At 39.3% G+C, this 22,785-nt stretch overlaps 1 protein-coding gene across 2 annotated transcripts in view; it reads right to left on the reverse strand.

Annotated features, from left to right (window-relative positions):
• YES1 (YES proto-oncogene 1, Src family tyrosine kinase) overlaps nucleotides 1–22,785 on the reverse strand; it is a 78,042-nt gene that overhangs the window by 27,887 nt on the left and 27,370 nt on the right. For both annotated transcript variants that reach the window (XM_024757918.1, XM_024757917.1), the window contains exon 2: nucleotides 587–859. In XM_024757918.1, coding sequence (XP_024613686.1) covers nucleotides 587–851 — 265 coding nt within the window. In that variant the 5' untranslated portion in view covers nucleotides 852–859. The remainder of the gene's footprint in view (nucleotides 1–586; nucleotides 860–22,785) is intronic.

Consider the following 22,785-nt stretch of genomic DNA (forward strand, 5'->3'; position numbering starts at 1 on the left):
TTTTTTTTTTGCGGTACACAGGCCTCTCACTGTTGTGGCCTCTCCAGTTGCAGAGCACAGGCTCCGGACGCGCAGGCTCAGCGGCCATGGCTCACGGGCCCAGCCGCTCCACGGCATGTGGGATCTTCCCGGACCGGGGTACGAACCCGTGTCCCCTGCATCGGCAAGCGGACTCTCAACCACTGCGCCACCAGGGAAGCCCCTCAATAATTATTTGAAAAATGAATTAGTGAAATAATTAATTATATAACCCAGTACATAATCACCATCAGATTACTACCAAATTTCCCATAATCACCATCAGATTACTACCAAATTATAGAACCCAGTACATAATCACCATCAGATTACTACCAAATCACCATCAGATTACAACCAAATTTCCCAGTACATAATCACCATCAGATTACTACCAAATTTCCCAGATGTACACAATAAAACTTGAACTTATGTTGGAGACTTTAATTTTTACATAAACTTATTTTAATAGTCCCCCAGTAAGTTATTTCTGTTATAGCAGGCAAACTATGTATTGCCCAAGGTCACATTCTCAAACCAACAACAGGATTGTCCATTTAAAGCTCACCTGTTAAACCAGCAGGATATGAAGTTGGCACCACTGAAAATGAGGAAGATGTTCCTCCAAAAGGTGTCACCCCTGAGGATCCTCCAAATGGTGTCATGGAAAGGTTGCTGAAATTAACAGATGTGCTCTTTGTGGAGGATGTTGGTGCCACTGCAGTGTGCTCTGCTCCATAATGGCTGACACTTGTACTGACCGGTTCTGGAGTGTTTTCTGGTCTGTATTTAATGGCTGGACTTTTGTTCTCTTTACTTTTAATGCAGCCCATTATCAAATCTACAAAGGTGGTAAGACAAATTTTGAGAAGCAGTTAACATAAAGCATACTTCAAAAGGTGCAATTCAATAGTTGACTTTAAACGAGGCATTTTTCCCCTGCAAATAAGTTAACAGTAACAAAACAAAAAGAACCTAGACAGCTGCAAATAAAGTCTCTCCACATCATTTATCTTTATTACAATTCTGCTAATGTATCATTCCAATCATGTCATTCTCCAGCTCAATCTCCTTTAAAGGTTCAATGACAACATGCCACAGTGTATTGGGAAAACCATGGGCTCTGATGCCAGAGGCCAGAGTTTCAATCCTAGCTTCTTACTTCCTAGTGCAGTGACTGCAGGTATGTTGCTTAACTTCTCTGCACTTCAGTTACTTGAAAAAGGAGAACAATAATATCACCTACTTCATAAGGTTTTCTATAAGGATTAAATTTCTTACAACTTCTAGACAATCTCTGGTTCTACACAGTGGGTACTAGCAAATTCTGGTTGTTTTCCTTCTACCTATACCAGCACTGTGTAACAGAAATATAATCTGAGCCATGCATATAATTCTAAATTTTCTAGTAAATACAATTAAAAAATAAAAACAGGTAAAATTAATTTTAATAATATATTTGATTTGACTCAATAAATCTAAAATATAATTATTTCAACATGTCATCAATATGAAAAAATTTAATGAGATGTTTTATATTCTCTTGTACTAAATCTTAGAAATCTGGTGTGCATTTTAAACTTACAGTACATCTCAATTTGGACCAAGCACATTTTAAGTGCTCAACAGCTGTATGTGGCTGTGTAGTGGCTAGTACACAGGACCATGCAGCTCTATATCTTTTCCCTTCCCTACCAACGGACGCACTCCCAATGCTTGCCAAATTGGACTTCAATTTATCTTTCCCATTTTATCATTTCCTCACTTACCTTATGCACACATGGAGAAAAAATAAATTCCTGTTTCTCCAATACATATGCCCTGTGCTTTCCCATTTTTGTGTTTTCCCTCCTAAAAGTGCCTCTGTCAGTTAATACTCTCCTCACATCTCTACCTGCTAAAATTTATCCATTCACTGAGGGTCATTACAAATGTTACTTTACCATTCAGGCTGTCTCCATAACTGGTAAAATACCTTCTTCCTTAAAACTTCTAATGTACTTTTGGAGAGATTTTTGTACGAGACTCTTACTTGCATCTTGTTTTCTGCTAATTCCCAGTCTACCCTCAAGTCACTGGCAACACACTTCTTAAAAAGCAAGAGTTTCTCACCTCTTATATACTGTACAGCCTACCAACATGACTTGCATATAGTATGTTTACTGATATGACAAAATCTGCATTATTCCATTCACTTCCTGCAGAAGAACTAATGGTGATTTCATTAATTCACTTTGTTTTTTTCCTGGCTGTGACGCGTGGCATACGGGATCTTAGTTTCCCAACCAGGGATTGAACCTGGGCCCCTGGCAGTGAGAGTGCTGAGTCCTAACCACTGGACTGCCAGGGAATTCCCTAGAAACGTTATTATAAATGTAGGATGTGATTTACATTTTTAAGTAAACTTCAGGTGCAATGAGTTATACAGATTTTAATGGACTGTCTTAGAAACATAACGTTATTTAAAATATTTACATGGGAAAAGCCTCTTTCAAGTTCCAAGCTACTAACTTACAGATACATATTAACAACATATATTTATTAGACACTATAAAGGGAGCTAAGGATGGCAAGAATGGTTCATTTTCTTTAAAAAGGTCACACATAAGGAAAAAAATACAGTATTGTAAAATTTGAAAAATGCCAGAGTGAAAAAAAAACGCTAGAGCAGAGGTACATACAGAACATCATGGGAATACAACAGAAGTTATGAGCTCTGCCTTGAGTTCTTGGGAAAGAAAATTTTGCAGACAATGGCATCTGAGCTAGGTCTTGAAGAGTTGGAGATTTCAGGAAGAAGAACTAGGATATTCCAGGAAGAATGAAGTGGGAAGAATGGTTCAGATGTTTGGAACAGCATGGTGTATTTCGGGAACAGAAAACCCTGTGGCAGGAGTATAAGGGGGTGTTTTTGAGAATGGTGGGACAGATGGCTAGTGTTCGAGGAGAATTTACACACAAAGAGGATTATTTGCTAAGCAATAACTTTTAGATTTATCCAGGGAGCATTGGAAAGTTAAGATTCTTAAAAAGGTGAATAGGGCTTCCCTGGTGGTGCAGTGGCTGAGAGTCCGCCTGCTGATGCAGAGGACACGGGTTGGTGCCCCGGTCTGGGAAGATCCCACATGCCATGGAGCAGCTGGGCCCGTGAGCCATGGCCGCTGAGCCTGAGTGTCCGGAGCCTGTGCTCCACAACAGGAGAGGCCAGAAGAGTGAGAGGCCCTCGTACCGCAAAAAAAAAAGGTGAATAGCAGAAAATATGTTTTAGAATAACTGTGGTAAAAGGACAAATTATAGAGTGGAAAGAAAGAAAGAATGGCGGCAGTTAGTCAAGTTACAAAACTACTGCCATGACCCATGTGAGGCAGGACAAAAGCAGGAATACTGGGGCCAAAGATGAGGGGAAATGAGAGGTACACACCAAGTAAAATAATCAACTCTAGGTGATCGGCTGGGTATGGGTGGAGGAGACATGAAAAAGGAGTCATTTACTCAGTCCCTACAATTTACCAAACACTTAAAAGTAGTTACTATGTGCATGCTAGGGGCTAGATGACGCAAAAGTTTCTAGTTTGAACTGAGTGGAAAGTAACACCATGAGGTAGAGAAAAGAGAAACAGGTTTTTCTGGACCAACCAGTTCAGTTTCAGATGTTAGTTTTAGGGGTCTGTGGGGCATGATGTTAAGAAGTCTAGTGGGGAATGACAGTAAGTGTAAAACTCAGAAAGAGTAGAAACCAGAGAAAAGTTAAAATTTTTTTCACAGTGTTACCACACCTTTTGGAGATAATAAAACTCAACCAAGGCACAGATTTGGAGAGGTGTGAAAAATTAATACAGTGTTGCAGGACACCTACAGATAAGGGATAGACGGGCAAGGAAATTAGGAAGCAGCAATTAAGAGTTGGGAGTGCTTTCATAAATACAAAAACACAAGTGGAAAGGATAATCATTAACTTCAAGGTAGTGGAAAGGGTTGGGGAAGAGTTTCAACCGTATCTGTGGCACTTTTTTTTTTTTCTTAAAAGATAAATGAAGCAAATAGAGAAAAATGTTAATGTGTTAAATGTAGGTAATAGATATAATTCTTTTTGTTAGTTTGGAGTATTTAATACATTTTTAACAAGTAGAATAATACAGTGGAAATAGAGAAATAGACTTTCAAGAAGAAAATGACTAATAATGGTAAAGACCAACATGAAATCAAGTGGCATTTAAACTGATTTTAAAAGGCCAGCTGATTAGTAATTAGGAGCTCACTGATGACTTTCACAAGAGCATTTCTTAGCATCATGAAGTTAGAGCACAGTTAAGTTGAATAATAAATTAATGACTAGGCCATAAAAATATGGTGAATTCTGGAATGCAACATCTTCATAAGCTGGGAACATATACTTTGTATCAAAACGTTTTATATGATTTCTTTGTCTACTTCACAGATCCTTTCCTTCACAGTCTTGGCGTAATCTAATTCGGCAGACACTTGGGTTACTCAACAGCCATCCTGCTTTGATAAAAGAACCCTGATTTTGTTCACCTTCCTTCATTTGTCCAGCTCCCGGTAATAAATAATGACTGATTTAAGCCACTCTTGGTCCTATCCCTTTGCCATTAACTGTGTAAGCCATGAGCACGGGCTTCTAGGAAGTTTCTCCTCACTTGTAAAAAGGAATACAAGACAGAAATATTCCATTTCATTCCCTAGATGTTATTGTTGTTGATGCCTAAATCTGAGACTACCAAGCACCCATGTGAAAGGAGGACACAAACATACTGAAAAGGGGAGGGCAGAAAGATGAAAGGAACTTGGGTCCCTGATGCTGCTGCTCAGTTACTGAACTATATAACCCTATAATAACCCGAGAACACAATTTAGCTCCAGAAATCTTACTATGTGAGATAAATATCTACTGTAAAAGTCAATTTTCTTGTTTGGTTTTCAGTTACTTGCAGCTGAAAGGATCTTAAATAATAAACTACTCAAATCACATGACAATGGTTAATATATTAAATCCCTTTCAACATATCAAGAATCAATAGCTTAACAAAAAATAGATCTTCTCTCAAAGTATTTACATAAATCTGAGCTACCCTTAAGACTGTAAAATTTATAGTCTATAAAAGTAAAATTCAATTTTTAAGCAAATGATTTCATATAGATATTTGCTTGAGTATAAGGTGCATGAATATTTGCTGAAAAACAGGCTTTACCTCAATTTGAATATTACTGTTACTTTAAGATTTTCTGAGAAATATGAATTTAAAATTTAGATTACAGAAACTTCTTCCCTTAGACACTATCAGATATTCTTTCCTAAAATGTTCTTTTTTAAAAAAATTAGCTTCGGGACTTCCCTGGTGGCGCAGTGGTTAAGAATCCACCTGCCAATGCAGAGGACACAGGTTCGATCCCTGGCCCAGGAAGATCCTGCATGCCGTGAGGCAACTAAGCTCGTGTGTCACAACTACCGAGCCTGCGCTCTAGAGCCCATGAGCCACAACTACTGAAGCCTGCACGCCTGGAGCCCATGCTCGGCAACAAGAGAAGCCACCGCAATGAGAAGCACGTGCGTTGTATCTAGAGAAAGCCTACATGCAGCAACGAAGACCCAACGCAGCCAAAAAAAGAAAAAATCAACTTTGGGCTTCCCTGGTGGCGCAGTGGTTGAGAGTCCGTCTGCCGATGCAGGGGACATGGGTTCGTGCCCTGGTCCGGGAGGATCCCGCATGCCGCAAAGCGGCTGGGCCCGAGAGCCATGGCCGCTGGGCCTGCGCGTCCGGAGCCTGTGCTCCACAACGGGAGAGGCCACAACAGTGAGAGGCCTGCGTACCGCAAAAAAAAAAAAGAAACAACTTTGAGGTGTAATTTACATACAATAAAATGCACCCATTTAAAGTGTACAGTTCAATGAGTTTCGGCAAATGTCTGTAACTATGCAACCAATACTATAATTACAATATAGAAGATTCCAATCACGCCCAAAAGATTCTGTTGTACCCTTTTCCCAATAGGGAAAATCCCCAACCCCAGCCCTAAGCAATCACTGATTTGTTTTCTCTAACTATAGATTTATCTTTTCTAGAGTTTCATATAAATAGAATAATACTATAGTCTTTTTCGTGTCTGCCATTTTTTTAAATTAGGCATTGTGTACCTGAGATACTTCCATATTGCTGCATATATAGGTAGTTCATTAATTTGTATTGCTAAGTAGAACCCCATCATATACCATAATTGTTTAGCCATGCACTTGTTGATGGGTATTTGGGTTGTTCCAGTTTGGGGCTATTATAAATAAAACAGCTACAAACATCCCCATACAAGTCTTCAGGTGGGTAGATATGTGCCTCTCCCCCCTCTCCCCATAAATACCTAAGGAATGGAACTGCTTGGTCATATAAACTTAAGTTACTGTAATAAGCTGCTAAACTGGTTTCCATAGTGACTGTACCATTTTGCATCCCCACCAGCAGTGAATGTGAATTCATTCTCCACATTCTCAACAACACTTCTAAGTCTTTCTTTCCCCTCTCAGAAACCCATCACATGTTTACTTGGGTTTGGATACGATCCAAATAGTCTACACAGCTCTTTGACTTTTTATTCTATCTAAAAAGCTTTGACAATTGAAATCTACTGATATCAAAGGTAGCTGACAATATAAAATGCATATGGCTGAATTGATGTTACACACATTTACAACATGAGCATTACCAAAATCATTAGAAATGTTGATTAACCACTGATTTTAGTTCACTGATATAAACAATGGTCAGGACTTAGGTAACTGCCAAACACCCTTAACACCATTTAATTTGCCAATGCTACCAAGAGCATTTTAATCTCAAACATGCCCTCTAAAATCCAGTATTATTTCTACACTCAGATTAGATCCAATGGCAATCTAAGACTGCATGGTTACTAAGATGCAATGATGATTCCTTCATACCTTACTACATCAATAGGTCAGTTTCTCACTTTTAAAACCCTATCTTTAAAAATTAAGGCATAAATGTGTAAAATCCACTCATATTAGTATACAGGTCTGCAAGTTTTGACACATGCATACAGTCATGCAACTGCCACCTCAATGAAGATAAAGAACAGTTCCATCCCCACCCCCATCCCATGACACCTCCATGCACTTTTTGTAGTCAACCTCCCCCTCCAACCCCAGGCAACCATTAATCTGTTTTCTGTTCTTACAGTTTCACCTTTTTTTTTCCAGATACCATACAGCATGTAGCTTTTTGATTCTGGCTTTTTTCAGTTAGCATAATGCATCTGAGATCCACCCATGTTTTTGCAGGTATCAGTTCATTCCCCTCCCCCACCCCCCTTTTTTAGTTCATTCCTTTTTATCGTTGAGTGGTATGCATATACCACAGTTTGTTTATTCATTCCCCAGTTGATCTGGGTTGTTTCCAGTTTTTTGTGTTTTTTTTTTGCGGTATGCGGGCCTCTCCCGTTGCGGAGCACAGGCTCCGGACGCGCAGGCTCAGCGGCCGGCCGTGGCTCACGGGCCCAGCCGCTTCGTGGCATGTGGGATCTTCCCGGACCGGGGCACGAACGCGTGTCCCCTGCATCGGCAGGTGGACTCTCAACCACTGCGCCACCAGGGAAGACCGTGTTTCCAGTTTTTGAAAATCACAAATAGAGCCACTATGACCACATACACATAGGTTTTTCTGTGAACACAAGTTTTCATTTCAGTTGAGTAAATACTTAGGAGGGAAACTGCTGGGCTGTATGGGAAGTATAACTTTATAAAAAACTGCAAACACTTTTCCAAAGCAGCTTTAACATTCTGCATTCTCCTGATCAAAATGAGAATTCCAGTTGCTCTACATCCTCATCAACACTTGTTATCAGTCAGTTGATTTTTTTAGGTGTGTAGTGCTATTGTTAAGGTTTTAATTTATATTTTCCTAATGACTAAGCACCTGATATTAAGCATCTTTTCATGTGCTTATTTGCTACTCATATCTACTTTGGTGAAGTATCTGTTCAACTCAATTTCTTAATTGGGTTGGCTTCTTTCTAATATATTCTGGAAACAAGAATATTTACTAATATAATACTATTTATTATATTATTTAATATTCCAGAATCAAGTTCTTTGTCAAATATTTTTTCCCAACCTATAGGTTGCCTTTGCATTTTTATAGCAGTATCCTTGAACATGATTTTTAATTTTGATGCTCAATTAAGAAGTTTTAATTTTATGGTTTGTGCTGTGTCCTAATTGAGAATTCTTCACCAGAAGAATTTCTCCTGTTTTCACCAGAAGTTTTAGCTCTTTATATCAGGCCTACTGAGCCATTTTAAGTGGATTTTTGTATATGTTGTGAAGTCTGCGATCCCATATTTTTAAATTGGATATACAGTTCTTCAACTGCCATTTGTTGAAAAGACTATCCATTTCCCATTGAATTATCTTGATACCTTTGTCAAAAATCAATTAATCATACGGCTTCGCTGGTGGCGCAGTGGTTGAGAGTCCGCCTGCCGATGCGGGGGACACAGGTTCGTGCCCCGGTCCAGGAGGATCCCGCATGCCGCGGAGCAGCTGGGCCCGTGGGCCATGGCCGCTGGGCCTGCGCATCCGGAGCCTGTGCTCCGCAGTGGGAGAGGCCGCGGCAGTGAGAGGCCCGCATACCACAAAAAAAAAATCAATTAATCATAAATGCAAGGGTCTGTTTCTATACTATTAGTTCCATTGTTTTATATGTCTATGCTTGTGTCAATTATCACACTGTCTTCATCACTATAGCTTTACAGTAAGTCTTGAAATTAGATAAAATAAGTCCTCCAGGGTTTTTTTATCTTCTCCAAAATTATTTTGGATACTCTATGGAAGGGGTCAACAAACTTTTTCTGGAAGGGGTCAAAGAACATTTTAGACATTTTAAACTTTGCAAACCAAATGGTCTCTGTCACAACTACCTGACTCCACCATGTTAGTGCAAAAGCACGTTAGTGCATAGACAATACATAAGTGCTAAGTGTGGCAATGTTGTAATAAAACTATTTCCAAAAACAAGCAGCGGGTCAGATTTGGCCTGGAAGTTGCAGTTTGCCTGTGCACTAGGGTCTTTCATTTCCATACAAACTGTAGAGTCAGCTTGTCAATCTCTAGAAAAATGCCTGCTGGAATGTTGACTGGGATATTGAACCTACAGATCAATTTGGGGAGAACCGACATCTTGAAAATATTGATCTCCTGATCCAAGAATACATTACTCCATTTATTTAGAACTTTAAAAATTTCTCTCAGCAATGTTTTGCAATTTTCAGTGTATAGATAGATAGGTCTTGTTCAATTTTTGTTAAACTTATCTCTAGGCATTTCATGGTTTTTGGTTATTACTATAAATGGTATTACTTTATTTCTATTTCTAATTGTTCATCACTTATATAAACATATATTAATAATGTATATACTTGATACTTATATATTGACCTCATATCCTGTGACCCTAATAATAATAAGTTCACATCTTAATTCTAATAGCTTTTTTTTAGTTCCATAGGATTTTCTATATTAAAGGTCATGTGTACAAATAAACACTTTTACTCTCCTTTAGCACCTCTAGTACAATGCTGAATAGAAGTGAGGAGAGAGAACATCTTTGCCTCGTTCCTGATCTTAAGGGAAAAGCATTTAGTCTATCACCATTAAGTATATTAGCTGTAAGGCTGTAGCTGACCTTCATTAGGCTAAGGGACATTCTCTTCTAATTCTGTGTTTGCCTAGAGTTTTTGTCATGAATGGGTGTTAAATTTTGTCAGATATTTTTATATATCTACTCAGATGATCACATGGGTTTTCTCCTTTACTCAACTGATATGGTAGATTAAACTAATTGATTTTTGAGTGTTAACCCCACCTTGGCACCTCTGCATTCTTGGAATAAAACCCATTTGGTTATGATATATTACCCTTTTAATATATTCCTAAAGGCTAATATTTTGTTCAATATTTTTATGTCTATAGTCAAAGAGATATTGCTCTTTTGTTCTCTTGTAATTTGTCTGTGTTTGGTATCAGGATAATTTTGGCCTCATGAAATAAGTTGGGAAATGCTCCCTTCCTCCTCTATTATTTTAAAGAGTTAAAATTAGTATTACTTCTAAAATGTTCAAAAGAATTCACCAGTGAAGCCATCTGGGCCTTGAGTTTTCAATTACAAATTTAACATACAGGGCTACTCATATTTGATTTTTCTTGTGTTACTTTGGTAACTTTTTCAAGATTTGTCCAATTCACCCAAGTTATTAAATTTATATTAGCATAAAGTTGTTCATAATATTCCTTTATTAATCTAGTCTAGCACCACAGCCCTTTCAAGGTTTCTATTAGAAGTCCAGAGTAATCAACAAGGACTTTTTCCCCTCCAGTTGGTAAAACCTCAAATGCCTCCCAACCCTCCGTGATCTCAAAGGGCCACCAGCTCACAACAACAAACTGCTCTTTGCCTGGCTTTACAGTTTCACACTCTGCAGGTACCTTCCAGAATTCAGCAAAAAATCAGAGAGACTCCTTTGCAGACTGTTAGCGTTATTTTTCTAAACAGTGGTCTTTCTGCTGGAATTCTCCCCTGCAATTTCCAGCTGCCTTGGCCTCCATGAATTCTGATCTCCTCGACTTATTACTACTCTCAGGCTTCCCTGGTGGCGCAGTAGTTAAGAATCCACCTGACAACTCAGGGGACACAGGTTCAAGCCCTGGTCTGGGAAGATCCCACGTGCTGTGGAGCAACTAAGCCTGTGTGCTACAACTACTGAGCCTGCGCTCTAGAGCCTGTGAGCCACAACTACTGAGCCCACGTGCCACAACTACTGAAGCCCACACGCCTAGAGCCCGTGCTCTGCAACAAGACAAGCCACCGCAATGAGAAGCCTGCACACCGCAACAAAGAGCAGCCCCCACCCCGCTCGCCACAACTAGAGAAAGCCCACGCACAGCAATGAAGACCCAATGCAGCCAAAAATAAATAAATAAAGTTAATTTTTTAAAAAAGAAAAGAAAAAAAAAGAACCACCCTCCTTTGTCCAAGATCCCTATCCCTGCTCTGCAATTCAGACCAAACCTCTAGAGAAAGCTGGGGTGATTAGGTGACTGTCCAGCTTACCTCATTTGTTTCCTGTCTTTCAGGGATCACAGTCCTGTATTGCTGTTGTTCAATGTCTGAAAACAATTGTTTCATATACTTTGTCCAGATTTTCAGTTTTTGGTTTTGGGGGGAGTGGTAAATCCATCACAGTAAATCCATCATGGCCACTTTAAATGTTCTTAAAAGGGACTTCCCTGGCAGTCCAGTGGTTAAGACTCCACGCTTCCAATGCAGGGAGCATGGGTTCGATCCCTGGTCGGGAAACTAGGGTCCCACATGCTGCGAGGCACGGCCAAAAAAAAAAAAAAGTTCTTAAAATTAATCCCTAAAAAAAATTTCATTCCTTGGTTTTAATATCATTAAAGTGCAGAGAGTATTATTTCTAAATAAAATTAAGTCAGTTTATATAACAGATAATGGCCTTATTCCTTAACAATAACCACTTTCAGGGACTTCCCTGGCGGTCCAGTGGTTGAGACTCTGCGCTTCCACTGCAGGGGGTGTGGGTTCGATCCCTGGTCGGGAAACTAAGATCCCACATGTCACTCCACATGGCCAAAAGAATCATCATCATCATCATCATCATCATCACTTTCAAACAAATTAACATTTTAAGTGTTTTACTATAATTGAAGTGCTCTGTAGTATTTTTAATTTCAAGAAATAATTTTTAAGGTAGCATTTATGTACCCACTTGCTAAGTCTAAAATTTATACTCAGCTTAATGAGTTAGGCTCTTTTGGACTCCAGAAAGTTTTTATTCTAAACATAAAAACGGTAATAGGGAAGAGGCAAGAGTCTCATAAAAACCATAAACTACAGAACAATCTAATTATACAGATTAATCCCAAAAGGCTGATGGTGTTCAAGTTTGAATGCAGGTCTTGATACTGGGTAATCATTGCTTTATTGTTAGGAGCTTATTGCTTCCCTTCTATAACGTGGATTCAGCATCTCTATTTCCATACCCCTGATGCTTCAACCAACTATTTCACTCTCTACTGGGATAACAGTTCCCTACTTCTAACCCCTATTTACTCATAAATTTTGATTCATTTATGGTCTATTCCAGGTTTCCTCAAACTCCCCCAGCCAACTGCCTAATTCACTTATTTCTGAGTTTGCACTAGCATGAAGAAGAGTAAAAGCAAAAGAATGTAAGTTGCTATCACACTGCCCTAACCTGCTGACCAGATTTGTCCGTCAGGTGCTCACCCCATGGTCTCCTTACAAGATTGTGGGCCTAGAAATTACCATGATGATTAGTCTGTTCAGCATAAGCTCTTGCTTTAGTACCTATTAAAAATACATATATTTTAGCGAAATGTACTAAAAGTAAAAACTTTTCCAACTGAAACAAATTTCTGTGTTAGATTTTTTTTCTTTAGTGGAAAGGAAGTCAGAGATATGGAAGATTAATGTGTAATGCTGATCTAGCCCCACTAAGTCACCAGCCATTACCAGAGGGTAGAGTCAGGCAGGTTAACAAATGCAAAGTTTTACTGTGATCCCTCATCACGCCTAAACTATTGTACTTTCTCATCTTCCCTGGATAAAGGGCAAGAGAAGGTAGAGTGGAACTAAAAACATCAACAGAGCTTTGCTGATGGGGAAAATTCTCAAAAGCATAGAAGTAAAATGCCCCCCTTCTATTTCTCACATGGCTGTCTTGTCATCCCCCAAAAGAACATAAATTATAGTACTCGAAAACCTTCTGTTTCAAAATGCTATAGGAAATAAAGGATTGATAAGGTAGTGACAACAAGAAGAAATGCTACCAGATATTTAAGATGGTCAGGCATTCTCTTTTCAAACCTCTGGCCTTCATAATCCTGTCCATTTCAACGTTCCCTCTTCTCTCTACACATCCCACTTATTTTGGCAAAAATTTTTTCTAACTTTCCTATGTTTCTCATACTCACTTAAAATATAATCTGAATTTTCTTGATTTCTGCCCATGCTTGCTGCTTCCACTACATTAAAACTGCTCACTAAGGTCCCCAATTAACTTCACATTGCTAAATCAATTCAGTCCTCATCTCACCTAACCAGTCAGCCACAGTCCATACAAGGGATCCCTCCCTTTTCCACCTAGTTTCTAGGACACACCCTCCTCACCTCCTGACATCTAAACACAGGCCTTCTCCATCTACACTCACTCCTTTGCTGGTACACCCAGTCTCATATCTTTAAATACCTGTACAACAGTATATATCAACGGTTACCAAAGTCTCCTCACTTGAACTCCAGATTAGTTTTCTAAATATCTACTCAATATCCCCAACCTGCATGTCTAAAAGCACCTCAAATTTAACACTTCCAAGACTCCTAATCTTTTTCCCCAAACCAGCTCCTGCAATCTTCCCCATATCAGTAAATGTTAATGCTGTTCCTCCAGTTGTTCAGGACAAAAACTCTGAAGTATCCTTTAATCTCTTTATTTCACATCCTATATCCAACTCTACAGCAAATTCCTAGGCTTTATTTTACAAATATATCCAGAGTCTGAAAACTTTTCTCCACCTCCACTGCTAATCTGGTCCAAGTCACACCATCTCTCACTAATTCAACAACATGGAATTACTCCCAACAGCCTAGATGGTCTCCCTGTTCCTGCTTTTGCACCCCCTCACGGGCTTTTCTCAAAGTAACAGAGTTATCCTTTTAAAACGTGAATCAGGGACTTCCCTGGTGGCGCAGTGGTTAAGAATCCGCCTGCCAAAGCAGGGGACATGGGTTCGATTCCTGGTCTGGAAAGAACCCACATGCCGTGGAGCAACTAAGCCCTTGTGCCACAACTACTAAGCCTGCGCTCTACAGCCCAAGTGCCACAACTACTGAGGCCACATGCCACAACTACTGAAGCCCATGCGCCTAGAGCCTGTGCTCTGCAACGAGAAGCCACTGCAATGAGAAGCCCACGCACCGCAACAAAGAGTAGCACCCGCTCGCCACAACTAGAGAAAAGCCCATGCGCAGCCACAAAGACCCAACGCAGCCATAAATAAATAAATAAATAAATTTATTAAATAAATAAATAAATCACAAGTCATTTCACATCACTCTGTGCCACAATCTGTCCAAGACTTTCCACTGCACTCAGAGTAAAAACCAAAGTTCTTACAATCGCCTTCGAGATCCTACTACGGAGCCCCCATTACTTTTCCTACCTCATCTACTACTGTGTCCTTATTTGCCCCATGGCCTTCTTGCTGTCCTTCAGACAGGCCAAGTAACTCTCATCTCAGGCCACTGCCCCTTCTTTTCCCTGCCTGGAAAGCTCTTCTGCTACATACTGGCATGGCTCATACCCTCAGCTTCTTCGGGTCTTTGCACTATTACCACCTTCTCAATAAGAACTTCTCTGACCACCCTAAATAAAGCAGCAGTACAACATTCCCTAGAGTACTGCCTATTCCCCTTTAACCTGCTTTATTTTTCTTGATAGCACTTATCACTATATAAAAACATAAGCATTGACAGCACAGACTGTTCTGTTATTTGCTTATTGGATGTACAACACAGTGCTTAAGAACAGATTTTAGAAACAGAATGTCTGGGTTCAAAGTCTGAGTCCAGGGCTTCCCTGGTGGCACAGTGGTTGAGAGTCCGCCTGCCGATGCAGGGGACACGGGTTCATGCCCCGGTCCGGGAAGATCCCACATGCCACGGAGTGGCTGCGCCCGTGAGCCATGGCCGCTGGGCCTGCGCATCCAGAGCCTGTGCTCCGCAACGGGAGAGGCCACAACAGTGAGAGGCCCGTGTACCGCAAAAAATAAAAAAATAAAGTCTGAGTCCACCGCTCAGCAGCTTCGTGAGCTTTGGCAAGTTACTCAACCTTTCTGTGCCTGTTTCCTCATCTGTAAAATGGGAATAATAAAAGTTAAGACTCAAGAGTTATTGTGAGGATTAAATGAGTTAATACATGTAATGCGCCTACAACAGTGCCTAGCATATAATAACCACTAATGTTTGCTATAATGGTAATGACTTTGAGGATAATGATGGCTCTCCTCTCCAGAATCTAATGGCAAATTTTGTTTTTAAATTTTATTGAAGTATAACATATATGCAGAAAAGTAAATATAACAAATGTACAGCTAGACGAATTAGCACAAACAAAACACTGATGTACTCACCACCCAGATTAAGAAACATACTTAACTGCCAGCAACCATCCTACTGGAAATATACCTTGCAGGAGATTGCTGGGTCACAGAGTACACACTGCTGAACAGTTTTCCAGGGTGGCTGCACCAGTATATAATCCCATCAGCAGATTATGAGAGTTGCTATTGCTTCACATGTTCATCAGTACTTGGCATTTTCAATCTTTTAAAGTTTATCTGTTCTGGTGGGTATGTAGTGGTCTCTCACTGTGGTTTAAATTTTATGTTCATAATTATTGATGAAGTGAGCACCTTTTCATATGTTTATTGGCCATTCTCTTTTGTGAAATGTCTATTCAAAACACTTACTCAGTTTCTTATAGGGTTGTCTCTTTTTCTTATTGATCTATAAGGCATTCTCTGTAGTATTCCCAGAACCTAGAACAGAGCCTGGAACATAATAAGCATCAATAATATTTTTAAAATGAATGAATGCCTGCTCTGTTTTTCTTCAGATCCTAATCATCTGTTTCTGCAACTATGCTACATAATTGGATAATTTATAGTGATTCTCAACCTCTAATCCAATCCAAGGAGGTTCTAACTTGTGAACTGCTTAATAATTTTTATAAAAGAGACCTTGTCTAGAACACCATCCAGGATTAAATCTTTCAATGGCTTCCTACTACCTACAGAATAAGAACCCAACTCCTTAACCTGGTATTCCAAGTTAACTTCCCCAATTTACCTTCCCAACCTGCTTTCCCTACCACCTGCTAATCTTCCCAAACACAGACCTGGGGTTGGGGGAGACAAAAAAGCCAATTAGACTTTAAGTATGTAAATCAGGGAGCAGAGACTGTCTTTTAGAGGCAGAGCTAGCTGGATGTACAAAAGCCCACAGACAAGACAGAACAAAGTGGGATTCTGAAACTATAAGTAGTTTGGTGCTGAAGTACAATGTGGAAGAGTAATAAGGGGAAAGATGAGGCCAGAAGAGACAGCAACAGGGAACAGAGCCTATACTACAAGGATCTTCTTCTGCTTAATACAAATTGCTTTAGATGCATGGGTATTCATTTAATTTTTGTTGAAAGAATAAATCAGGGACTTCCCTGGTGGTCCAGTGGTAAGACTCTGTGCTCCCAATGCAGGGGGCCTGGGTTTGATCCCTGGTCAGGGAACTAGATCCTACATACCGCAACTAAAAAAGGCTGCACATTGCAACTAAAGATCCCACATGCTGCAACTAAGCCCTGGCGCAGCCAAACAAATAAATAGTTAGAAAAAGAAAGAATAAATCACTGAATTGTAACTTGATTCTGACTTATTCTTTCCAACAACCTGCCTAACATTTGTTTCTCCCCAAAAGGCCAAGCATAGCAAGCATTCTAGAAATACTTGTAGGTTTTTCAACTATTTCCTTAACTTATCAATTCCATAAGTCAGATAAAAGTTTTTCAAATTTCCATCAGGCAGTCATATATTAGAACTGCCTATACTATATCAGAACCTGCTTTGTAACAGTATGTTTAGTAGAGCTGGAACAGATTTGAAATAATTTTTAAAATGCACCTGGCTCAATCATTAGCAAGTAACACTTCACATTGTACTCTATGTTAAGGTATTCTGTCTTAATAATATTTTACACTTTAACAGTGTTTTATGTCTCCAAAGTATTTTTTTATTATTTAATTTGACCCCATAATAATCCTAATATTACCAGGGGAAAAAAAAAGTAGGTATAACCTCTACATCTTTTATTTGAAGAACCTGACATCTGGGTGGGTGAAGTCATTTGCTCAAGATGAAGCTAAAAGTAAGCACAACTGGGGAACTGGGTCTGAGTTCTAGGCTGCCCTCTTTCCACTACCCATACAGCCTCTGGGGAAGCTTGTGTATAACATTTTCTGTTCTTTGATAAGTTACTGAAAATGTTACAAACATGATAATACTATTGGCAGTCAGCCTCACTGCTCTACCCACAACACAAATCTACGAACTCTGAAAACAGCATCCCGCCCCTCTCCACCATAACCATGTTGTTTTATTATTAGTAATAGTGATTAAAAATTCTCAGATGACTTAACACATTTTTGAACTCTTAAAAAAATTTAAATGTACATTATTTCTATAAACTAACTCTAGCAAGTTAACCAACTGTGATATTATATGCTGTATCCAGTAAGGGGGTAAAAAGCCCTAGTTTGACACAGTGCTCTATGGATCATAAACATAGTCAATGATTTTTTCTCTTACTTTCATTTTTAAATCCCTTCCCTTTAGCATAAAGCACAAAAGATAAGCAGGACCATGAAAGAATAGAAAACAGACGGAGAGGAGGAAACATCACAGGACTAAAGGGCGTGCACTTTGTCTAGTAAAAGCAAACAACGAACTTAATTTCCCAAGAGTCAAAGGAGAATAGAAAATGTGAGCAATGGAAAACTGAGCTTGCAGTCTCACTGACAGCAATTTTCTACCACCAATTTTTTCTTTTTTTGCACTTTAGATGTGCAAACAAGTGAACTTAAAGAAAAAGCCAACTCATTCTAAATTCTGGGTTGTTCCGCATGGTTTCTTTAATGAAGTCTGGCACAGGATCAGCCATAAGGACCTGATGTAAAGAACTGTAAAGAATACTTAAAATTTATTGTGTTAGGAAATACAGTAACAAATTACAAATTAATGTAAAGCCCCAAGATATTTATTACTTGTAAGTATTTATAAGCATCATTCTCTCTACAAATTCAGTCAACTCTTGAAAAAATAAGCTGATTTTATACCTATCTTAAGATTTTTTTATCGTTCTTTGTCAAGATTTTTGACCTAGAAATTACAGTAAACAATTAGTTAATACTTTCAAGTCCTTATGGAAATTAAATGCTCCTCAGACACTGTATGGATTCTTCTTTAGTCGTAGTTTTAAGCCTTAAAAATATATCATTCAGGGCTTCCCTGGTGGCGCAGTGGTTGAGAGTCCGCCTGCTGATGCAGGGGACACGGGTTCGTGCCCCGGTCCGGGAAGATCCCACATACCACGGAGCGGCTAGGCCCGTGAGCCATGGCCGCTGAGCCTGCGCGTCCAGAGCCTGTGCTCCGCAACGGGAGAGGCCACAACAGTGAGAGGCCCGCTTACCGCAAAAAATATATATATATATCATTCAACTATTTCTATAATAATGTATATATCCCTTCTATCTTTTTAAGACTAAAGAGAAGAAATTAGATACACACACGACTTTAGAAACATCAGTTTATAAAACTGACCCAGAACTCTTTAGCTTTCTCCAAATTCCTGTAATATTTTTTTTCCACTGTGCTTTTGCTGTAACAATATTTTTTTTTTTTTTTTTTTTTTTTTTTTTTTTTTTTACCTGCATCGGCAGGCGGACTCGCAACCACTGCGCCACCAGGGAAGCCCTGCTGTAACAATATTTTGAGTTTCAATGCATGTTTTAGTCAATAGATTTAAAACTGAGACATCTATTTGGTAAATAAAATATATAACTGTAAACATGAAATTAATGCAGATCTGAGGAAAGGGAGCTTTAGCAACAGAAGCAACAGCAAGGAATAGTCAGATGTATTTCAAAAATCAAAATAAATCACATGACGAGGGGCACGGCTGGAGATGAGTTCAGGGAAGCAAGGCAAGAAGCGAATCAGTTTAATGTTACCACTCTCAGAGACCAGGAACCTTTCGGACCTTTGATACCATTTGGTGCAGGTCTTATATTCTGTAAAATCACTAGCCTTTTATTAGGAATAAGCAGAAACTGTATCCTCAGGCTAGTATTTCTACTAGTACGAAAGAAGTTTTTAAAAACACATTTTGGGGAGTTCCCTGGTGGCGCAGTGGTTTAGACGCCGCCTGCCAATGCACAGGACACAGGTTCAATCCCTGGTCCGGGAAGATCCCACATGCTGTGGGGGAACTAAGCCCACGTGCCTACAGCCCGTGCTTCGCGACAAGAGAAGCCACCGTGATGAGAAGCCCGCGCAACGCAACGAGTAGCCCCCGCCTGCCGCAACTAGAGAAAGCCCGCGCACTGCAACCAAGACCCAACGCAGCCAATCAATCAATAATACATTTTGATTGGTATCCAGGAATTTAATTGTAACTTGCACATATTATATAGGTTTAAAACCATCATTTATTTAAAAACTATTGTGAAATAATTTTAGATGTATGGAAGAATTATAACCTTCTTTTTAAAACACTGTCCTTTTTAGCTTATTTTGCCAACTTCTCAAACAAGATGTTACATTACTACATGAAGTAAACAGTTTACTTTGGTTTTGTCAGAGGTTAATACAGTGTTTCAAAATGCTTGCTTCAAAATTTGAATTACCAAGTATGTTAAAAGATATTTTAATTTTTAACTTCCACGAAGAAAGTGCTGTCCTGTCAGCAATAATTTTTTTTTAATTGTGGTTTTGTCATACAATATGTACTCAATAAATGTTTATTTTTCTCTTTCCTGGCACTGATTTTGAAGGAAATAAAAGCCAATATAATTCTCTGGATATCTACTAGGTAAAAGGATATGTGGAGTACCAATTCTGCCTTTAAATAGGTTTTTTTTTCTTCTAAACATAAAAGTCTACAGAATAATGGTAATTACACAGTAGAATGGCAAAGACAATCAATGACTTTCTAGCGATTTGCTGGAAGAGACCGTGATTTTACTTTTTTAAAATTAATGGAAAAAGTCTTTCAGATCCTCTAAAATATCAAAATTCATTAGATACCTATAGGCACTGCCCTCCAGAAACATGAAGGGTGAAGATGAAAGACTAGTTCTCATTTTGTCAACATATCCACTCTCTGCAGGAGGCTTTGTTAGCTGGGACAGCTATCTTCCAAGAACTCAAATTCATCACGTCCGAAAAAGAATCTGCCATCTTTCCCACCAAAATCCACTCTTCCTTCTCTGTCACCCAGATGTCAGTGAATGGTGAGTACACTGTTCCAGTCCACCCCGCTGCCTCAGTCAGAAACCTGAGAGTCATTCTTAACTCATACTCCTCCCACGCTCCCACACATCCAGTCAGTCAACAGGAACTGACAATAATACTACCCTGTAATCTCCAACATTCTTCCACTTTTCCCTCAACTAATTACTACTTCCCTCAGTACTAACCATTTACTGTCTGGATTACTGCAAAAGCTTCCTTCGCTGACCTTCACTGTCTCTAGTGTTTAAGAATTTCTCCAGTCTTTTCTGGGTGTAGTGTGAAGGATGTTTGTGTTTTCTAAAGAGAAAATCTGATTAGGAGCCTTCAATGGCCCTGTCCATATACTGCTCCCAATATAAGGTCTAAATTCCTTAATATGAAATAGGAGTCCCTGCATGATTTGCTTTATTTACCTCTCCTGGCTCACCTCTTTCCATCCATCTCCTTGCTCCCCGCATATGAATTTTTTTTAGATCCTCAAATGCACCATTTTATTTTCATAAATACTCACCACAACCTACCTCTTTCCTTATACTTGGCTTATGACTACTCAACCTTCAGCTCTTAGCTTAAATGTTCAAGGCATCTTCCCTGACCTCTCACGTGCTCTTATAGCCCATTTTATTCCTTCCCCACAGCATTTACTAAATTGTCACTGCCTGTTGGTCTCTGTTGTACCTTGGCCCCGTGCTAGCCCACAGAAGATGGTCAATAAATGTCTTTAGAGTGAATGAATAAGAACTGACTTGGAATTAGACCACATTTCAATTCTGGTTTTGTTTCTTAATAGCTACTGGGATTCTTGATCAAATTAGTTAATCTCTCCTAAACCCAGGTTCCCTCATTTTTCTGGAGGAATGATATCTATCATGAAAGGTTGTGAGAATTAACTAATATTGTATGTAGAGCAGCTAGCAGTACCGTAACAAAAACAAGTGTTTGCTTTAGTTAAGACTATTCTGGCTACAAGGACAGAACTAACTAGAGGTAGATTAAGCAAAAAGAGCATTTTAAATAAAGGTTACAGCAGTGTCTCATGGAATCCAATCCAAGGTCATAAGAAAAACCCAGAATCAGGAGCCCAAGTCATAAAAAGTTAGTTTGTTCATTTTTCTCTCTTCCTCCTGAGTCCTCCTCTCTCTGCTCACTCCCTCCCCAACCCCCTCTTCTTTCCTCCTCTTCTCCCTGCCTATTTAATCCCCCTCTCTTCTCCATTCCCTTCCTATATTTGTCTCAGTCCCTCTCCATCTTTCACCTCTGCTACTCTGTTCATCTGTCTTATTCTTTTCTCCTGTGGGAGAATGGCTTTTTGGCTCTTGACTTCACATGGTAGAACAGTTCCAGAGTTATGGCTATCAACAGTTCCAGAGTTATGATCTTCATTTTAGAGCCAGACAGAGGATTCTAAGTATCAATTCCAAATTCCTAAAGGACTCTGGCCCATATTGGGTCAGCTACCTGCTTCTGGGTCTGTCTCTCTAAGTCAAGAGGTGGGATCACCACCGGAAATGGCAGATCCCACTTTAACCATGAGATGGTGGAGAAGGTCCTAGAAAATAAGGGAGTCTGAGCAATCAAAACACTTGGCGTTTACTGTTCCACCAAGTGAAAGCTATTAACATTTGGAGAGAACTATTTTACTCGAGTGAATTAGCTACAATAAGAATATATTAGTAATTAGTCATGTTTTAAGTTATACTTCTTTGATTTTAAATTTTATATGAATGGAAAACTTGATAACAGCATATATAAAAAGGATTATAGGGCTTCCCTGGTGGCGCAGTGGTTGAGAGTCCGCCTGCTGATGCAGGGGACACAGGTTCGTGACCCGGTCTGGGAAGATCCCACATGCCGTGGAGCGGCTGGGCCATTTATTTCTAACTTCCTGAACTTCTGATCTCAATAGCTAATGATGCAAAACAGACTACTAAGGTAAATTTACTTACTTAATTTTATTTTTTTATTGCCTCACTGCATGGCTTGTGGGATCTTAGTTCCCGGACCAGGGATTGAACCCAGGCCCCTGGCAGTGAAACTGCTGAGTCCTAACCACTGGAGGACTAGGGAATTCCCAAACATTTGTTTTTTATAAAGAAAGAGGATTCAAGGATATTCTAAGAAAGTTTTAAAATTATACAGTATACTTAATCTAGAGACCCAAAGACAAAGTTGAGAAAAGACGTCAAAAACACTTCTAAAAATTTTTAACTAGCACACTCTAAATGCCTTCCACATACCTTGTTCCAAATTGAACAGAAAAAAAAAAAAAAAAACCTTAACTGGAAAAACCATGTGGGAAAAACCATCACATAACCTTTTACAGCTCTCTAGCAATAAATAGGGATACAATGTTATAACAAAATTAAATCTGAAAGCTCAATTTAGTTGATTGGAAACAGTAGGAAAAAACAGTAAGAAGCGAGTTAATTTCTGCTTCCCCGCCCAACACACAGATTTTCCTGAGCTTGTATCTCATGCTGGTCAATTTTTCACCTGATAATGATATTTGTAATATACTTAGTTTTTTAGCTTTTTCCTTTAAGTATAATAAAACTGACATGATAAATTACTAACACTCC

The sequence above is a fragment of the Neophocaena asiaeorientalis genome, unplaced genomic scaffold (genome assembly GCF_003031525.2).
Source record: "Neophocaena asiaeorientalis asiaeorientalis breed wild unplaced genomic scaffold, Neophocaena_asiaeorientalis_V1.1 scaffold142, whole genome shotgun sequence".
Taxonomy (NCBI): domain Eukaryota; kingdom Metazoa; phylum Chordata; class Mammalia; order Artiodactyla; family Phocoenidae; genus Neophocaena; species Neophocaena asiaeorientalis.